We start from the raw sequence: 6,787 nt of genomic DNA, 5'->3' as shown, positions 1-6,787 counted from the left end.
CCCATTTTATAATGGGGTTGTTTGTTTTTTTCTTTTCAGCACGTTTTAGTTCCTTGTAGATCCAGGATGTTAAGCCTTTGTCAGACCTAGTGTTGGCAGATATTTTTTCCCCGTCTGTAGGCTGTCTCCCTGCTCTCTTGACTCCAAATGAATCAGAGACCTAAATGTAAAACCTCAAACCATAAGAACCTTAGAAAATGAAGGAAATACCCTTATGGAAATCGGAACTGTCATCCAATTCCTGAACAAAACCCGAAACCCACAGGTCATAAGAGAGAAGATAGACAAGTGGGACCTTATTAAACATACTTAGCTTTCAACATCAGGCCATGGTCTGGATTTGACGTTTATCAACTTCAGGTCTAAACAGAGACTGCCCATCCCAACAAACACTCAGGCTCAGAAGGAGAGGCAGTGTGGACGAGTCTGTAGAAATGCAAACTTTTTTTGTTTTGGGGGGTTTTTTTAGTTGGAATCTCACTCTGTTGCCCAGGCTGAAGTGCAGGGACATGCTCACAGCCACCACAACCTTGACCAACTGGGCTCAGGTGATCCTTCCACAAGTAGCTAGAACTACAGGCATGAGCCATCATGCCCAGCTGATTCTTGGTTGTTTTTTTTGTAGAGATGAGGTCCCGTCAAATTGCCCAGGCTGGCCTCAGACCCATGGGTTCAGGCAATCCTCTCACCTCGGCCTCCCACAGTGCTGGGATGATGGACATGAGCCATCGTGTCCAGCCAGAAATGCAAGTTTTAAGCTGGACTCATGGATCAGCCTACTGCTAATGTGGAAATATTCTCAGGAAGGATCTGAACACGTGCTGTTCACAGTAGCCTCACCCACCTGATTCAGTGTTTCCTAAAGAGCCAAACCAGAACTCACCTTTCCAGGGAGCAGGTCCCTTTTCCCCTGGGAGCTAGATGGTCCTCAACATTTAGACTCACATTCACACAAGGACAGGTTGAGGCTGTTCTTGGGGCTCCTTGAAGCTAAGGACAGTGCCGGGAGACCCAGGCACATCGCGAATGACCGACCGAAACAGGCTGCCAGCCTGTCTCTCCTCAGCTTGAGTCCTGGCTCCACATGGAAAGCAGGCCTCCTTATGGAAACGCTGTGGTCCGTGACACCTTCAGAGTGTGGGATGTGGGAGCATCTGGCACCCGTGACTGCCCTCGATCAGGTCTGGAAGGGAAACGTCTGCCTCTGTCTTCCCGTTCCACACTCCCATTCCTGAGGCTGGTTGCTCCCCACCCCCTCAGATGGTGCCTGCGTGTAGGAAGGACTGAGGGCTACTCCATCTACATTACCTTTCTCGGAGGCACTTGGCTTTCTCTGAACACTGTGCTGTGGGGACAACCCCAAGAAGTTTCCAGGGTATTATGCTTTAGTTTGGGCCTCTTAGACTAGGACAGAGGGTCCAGGAGTAACAAATGTCTTCTTACTGCAAACATTCTGCACGTCTCTTTATGAGAGTCTTATCAGGCTAGTGTTGTTATTCTTATTTTCAGAAAAAGGACCAAGGTTTGTCTGGTTAGTCTAGTAAAACTTGTGCCAACATCACCCCCTTAGACTCCCAGTTGCTTGTGATTCTTGAGGACGGCATTAGGCAAGTGACTATGAGTCCATATGGAGAAACTTGGAGCCAGAGTTTATGGGCTGGAGCTTCGGAAAAGTCAGAGGCAAAAGGGGGAGACAATTTGAAGGAGGTATGACTGTGAGACTTCATATGCTTCTATCAATGCTATTTTTGTGTTTCCAGACACCCTTCTAAAATTATCCAGGGTTTGCTATGTTGCTCAGTTCAGAAGACTGTAATTTTCCTGAGTCACCAAGGCACAACACAAGTGCTCTTGCAGCCAGGGCTTTCGCTCTACATGTGTTCACACTGCATACTTCGTTCCACAGCCAAGTGTAATCAACACAATGAGATTTGCTCGGCTATTGAGAAAAACAAAGAACACAGAACAAAGAGCACAGTAGGCCCACCCAGCTAACAACTCCCATCAGTGCGAAAGGGACAGCATAATTCCTTGGGTTTTACAGAGATTCCCTGGCACAGGAAGACATTTCGGTCTCTTCAGAAAGGTCTAGACTTTTTAATATGGGTTGAAGGGGAAATTGATTTAACATGTATCCCCACTAAGGCTTCTGGGAGACCATCAGACATAGTAACTGAGAGTACACGGGGTCCTGAGTGGCCCAAGGTACAGCCTGAGGCAAAGTCCCTGCCCTGAGTGCCCCTTAAGTTGCCTTCTCCACTTTCATGGAAATCAGACCAGCTAGTGTAGCCACTGGACAGCAGCCAAAGCAAGTAGGGCTGGAATTGTCTGGAAGAATGGGGAGGGGAACAACGGGTCCTGGAGAACAGATAGGCAGGGCTGAGGGACCTGGAGTAGCTACTGTCTGTAGAATTTCCTAGTTGTACAGGGAGAGGGCAGTCCTCCACCCAGGGACCGTGCAGAGCTTACCATGCCTATTCCTTCTGTGTGGCCTCCTCCTTGATGCTCCCTAAAACCTGGGGACCCCATGGCAGTTGTGCCACCTCCCCAAATTTTATTTCAAACACAGGAAACCCATGTCAGCTCCAATTGACATGCTGCTAGTAACTTGCCAGTGAGCGTAGTCAGCAACTGAGTGCAGGTGAGCAGACACCCAGAAAGAGCTGCAAGGACCTCTTCAAAACCAAGCCAAGGCCAAGTGCCTGTTCAGGGCCACACCCAGGAGGGAAGCAAAGGGGCCAGACAGCTGCACCTGAGCCCTGGAGTGAATTGGCTGAGAAAGGAACGTTAGCTCCATCAATAATCACCAGAAAAACAGACGGACTAAGTCTCGCGTTCTCTCCCTGCTGTGATTCCTTCCAAAAAGAAACTCTGCACGAGCCCCGCCGCCCTGGTGGGTATCTCCTGAGGAGCATGGCAGGTTTCTAACACAAGGTCTGGGCCTGGTTCGAGGCTCCTGACTGGCTGATGCAGGGGCTAACATAAAAGGAGAAAATAAGATTGGATCCAGATAACAGTGGAGGAAGGATAGGAAAATGGAAAAGTGAGGCCAAGGGAAAGAAGAAAAAAGACACCCATGAGGGAAGGACTTGGGGGTGACCAGTCAGGGAAATGGAGGAAGGAGCAGGAAGGGCAGGAGAGCCCCGGTCCGTAGGGAGGTCATCCAGGGAACACTCGAGACCAATGGCAGAGACCCACCCTGCAGACACGGCAGCGGACACGGGGCCGAGACTGCAAGCAGGGTGGAAATCCTCCCCTCTGTGTGTGCAGTCATTCGTGTGTGTAAATGCTCCATTGTGTGGCTGTAGGTGGCGGCTCCAAAGCCCCATCGCAAGCCCCTGAACTTGGCAATACCCAGACTCTCTCTGGAACCTGAGAAAGAGGGTGGGCCAGAATCATGGTAGCCTTTATCCCTTGTAGAAATTCATGGATACCACCCCAAGTGGACAAATGTATACAAAGTGCCCCCCTGGGACCCATCTGGAGAAGACAGTGACACATTCCACAACAAAATGAACATTATAGGACTTATCTGTGGCAGAATGAGACTCAGGCTGAAAAGAATAAGTATTTGCAACAAGTCAATAAAATGCTAACCCAAATAAATATTACAATCCCATCCAACCCACAGAAGGAACAAGAAAGTACAAAGAAATAGTCATTGTATGATACTTTATGCACAACAGCAAACAGAAACATTTAAAGATAGAATAAAATCACCGCAGCCCAGTAACCTACCTGACATTCAGGAGGACAAACACTCAGAGTCCAGTCTCCAAATTTTCTTTTCTTTTTTTTTTTAAATTATTTATTTTAAATATGTGGAGTACAATTTAGGGCTAGGTATACAAATGTTCATTATGCAGGTACCCTTGCTGATGAGTTGTGCTCCCCACCTTCCCACTACTGCCAATCCTGCCCTTGCCTTCCCATAGCAGTTTCCCGCTACTGCCAATCCCCTTCTTATAGTATTACAATAGTTGTTTTAGGTCTGCTTATGAATGAGAACATATGATACTCGGTTCTTTGTTTCTGTGATAGATCACTCAGTATTACAGACTCTAAGTCCATCCAAGTTGCTGTGAAGTTCATAATTTTGTCCTCCGTTATGGCTGCATAAAATTCTTTCGTGGATATATACCATATTTTTAAAATCCAGTCGTCTTTCAATGGGCAGCACAGTTGGTTCCATGTTTTTGCTATTGTAAATAATGCTGCAATAAACATGCAAGGTATCTTTTTCATAGAATGATTTGATTTCCCCATGTATATTCCCAGTAGGGGATTGTGGGGTTGTATGGGAAGTTGAATTTTAGATCTTTTAGGAATCATCACACTGTTTTCCACAGAGGCTGTACTAGTTTATGCTCCCACCAACAGTGTAGAAGTGTTCCCTTTTCACCACATCCTCTTCAGCATCTGTTGTTTTTTTGAGTTATTGATAATGGCCATCCTGACTGGAGTTAGGTGGTATCTCAGTGTGGTTTTAATTTGCATTTCTTTGATAACTGGTGAGGCTGAGCAGTTTTTCATGTATCTATAGGCTGCTCATATGTATTCTTTTGAAAAGTGTCTATTCATACCTTTTGCCCACTTCATAATGGGGCTGTTTATTTTTTTCTTTTCTGCACATTTGAACTCCTTGTGGATCCTAGATGTTAGGCCTTTGTCAGATATGAAGTTGGAAAATATTTTTTCCCAGCCTGTGGAAAAACTTCCCACTCTCTCAATGGTTTCTTTGGCTCTGCAGAAGCTTGTCAGTTTGATGAGGTCCCACTTGTCTATCTTGTCAGCATTTGGGGTTTTGATCAGGAATTGGTTGTGCCAGTTCCAATATCCATAAGGGTGTCTTCTGCGTTTGCTAAGGTTCTTATAGTTTGAGGCTTACATTTAGGAATTGATCCATTTAGAGTTGTTTTTGTGTATGGTGATAGAGAGGGATCTTGTTTTAATCTTCTGCATGTGGTCAGCCGGTTTTCCCAGCACCATTTACTGAATAGGTTCTCCTCTCCCCAATGGTAGATGATGGAGGCTTTGTCAAAGATGAGTTGGTTGAGAAATTGAGATTTTGCTTTCAGAATCTCTATCCTGTTCCATTGGTTTATATGCCTGTTCTTGTACCAATACCAGGCTGTTTGATTACTGTAGCTTTATAATAAATGTTAAAGTCTGGGAGCATGATGCCTCCCACTTTGTTTTGTTGTTTTTGTCGTTTTTGTTGTTTTTGCTGAGGATTGTTTTGGCTATTCATGGTCATTTATGTTTCCATATGAATTCCTGTATTGTTTTTTCCAGGTCTGAGAAGAATGCTGCTGGCAATTTAATGGGTATTGCATTAAATCTGTAGATTGCCTTGGGTAGGATAGACATATTAACAATGTTGATTCTTCCAATCTGTGAACATGTAATATTTTTCCATTTGTTTGTGTCATCTTTGATTTCTTCGAAAAGTGTTTTGTAGTTTTCATTGTAAAGTTCTTTGACTTCTCTGGTTAGGAATATGCCAAGATATTTCATTTTTTGTGTGGCTATTTTTGAATGGGTTTGTACTTTTTACTTGGGTTTCTGTTTGTTTATTGTTGGTGCATAGGAATGTGACTGACTTTTGCACATTTATCTTATACCCTGAGACTTTGCCAAAGTCCTTTATCAGTGCATGTAGGTTTTTGACAGATTCTCTTGGGTTTTCGAGGTATAGCATCATGTCATCTGCAAAGAGGGATAACTTGACTTGGTCTTTTCCTATTTGGATATCCCTGATCTTCTTCTCTTGTCTGCTTGCTCTAGCTAGGACTTCCAATAGTATGTTGAACAGGAGGACTGAGAGTGGGCATCCTTGTCCTGTTCTGGTTTTCAGGGAAAGTGGTTCCAATTTCTGTCGTTTAACAGTATGCTGGCTGTGTGCTTGTCATAGATAGCCTTACTATTTTGAGGTATGTTCCATCTATGCCTAGATATTCGAGGGTTTTTATCAAGGAGGGGTGCTGGATTCAGACTCCAAATTTTCAAGTGTAATGAATCAAAAGCATAAAAACTGGACCCTTTAAATGACAGATTCTCAACTCTGAGTCCTTTTTATCTAAGCAGAGAGGTCCTTTCTTTGCATATGACAGAGAGTCATCACTTACGGTGACAGCGTGCACTCCCCACCATGTCCAACTTGTGTTACATGTCACACAAACTTGTGTGTTTTAGATCACCACCATGGAGAGTAACCTGAAGACGATTGAAGAGGAGAACAAAGTCATTGAGCAGCAAAACGAGTCTCTTCTCCATGAACTGGCCAACCTGAGCCAGTCTTTAATTCATAGTCTAGCCAATATCCAGCTGCCACATATGGTAAGTGACTAAAAGTGCAAGATAAGGAATTTGGAGCTCTTCCACAGTTCGCAGCATGAAGTAGATGCTTTTTTATTATTATTTTCATTGTCCTTCAGCCTTTGGATGTTTGTGGTTACCACCCCGAAACCATAACGTTAACTGCTAGAAACGTTGGCGGGGTAGATCCCATAAAATTGTGTGCTCTGAATCAGCCTTTTAAATAGTATAAAACCAGGGGCACTATGCTATGATACTATTTTATGCTTTTGTAAATATACTATTAAGAAAATAAAAGTTGTATATGAACTACTATTTAATATCTCGTAGGATCCAATCAATGAACAAAATTTTGATGCTTACGTGACTACTTTGACGGAAATGTATACAAATCAAGATCGTTATCAGAGTCCAGAAAATAAAGCCCTACTGGAAAATATAAAGCAGGCTGTGAGAGGAATTCAGGTCT

General features: G+C 44.2%; 1 protein-coding gene across 7 annotated transcripts in view; it reads left to right on the top strand.

Moving 5' to 3' along the window:
• Positions 1 to 6,787, top strand: part of MYT1L (myelin transcription factor 1 like) — a 273,561-nt gene that overhangs the window by 264,034 nt on the left and 2,740 nt on the right. For 5 of the 7 annotated variants that reach the window (XM_021711724.1, XM_021711729.1, XM_021711726.1 and 2 more), the window contains 2 exons: positions 6,196 to 6,339; positions 6,649 to 6,787. The exon at positions 6,649 to 6,787 is cut by the window's right edge and continues 2,740 nt beyond it. In XM_021711724.1, coding sequence (XP_021567399.1) covers positions 6,196 to 6,339; positions 6,649 to 6,787 — 283 coding nt within the window. The remainder of the gene's footprint in view (positions 1 to 6,195; positions 6,340 to 6,648) is intronic. The other 2 variants (XM_021711728.1, XM_021711727.1) reach the window with 1 other exon arrangement.

Source organism: Carlito syrichta, unplaced genomic scaffold (assembly GCF_000164805.1).
Source record: "Carlito syrichta isolate Samal-C Ts95f unplaced genomic scaffold, Tarsius_syrichta-2.0.1 Scaffold302535, whole genome shotgun sequence".
Lineage (NCBI taxonomy): Eukaryota > Metazoa > Chordata > Mammalia > Primates > Tarsiidae > Carlito > Carlito syrichta.
The sequence above is the reverse complement of the archived record's forward strand: the minus strand, read 5'-3'. Positions and strand labels throughout refer to the sequence as shown.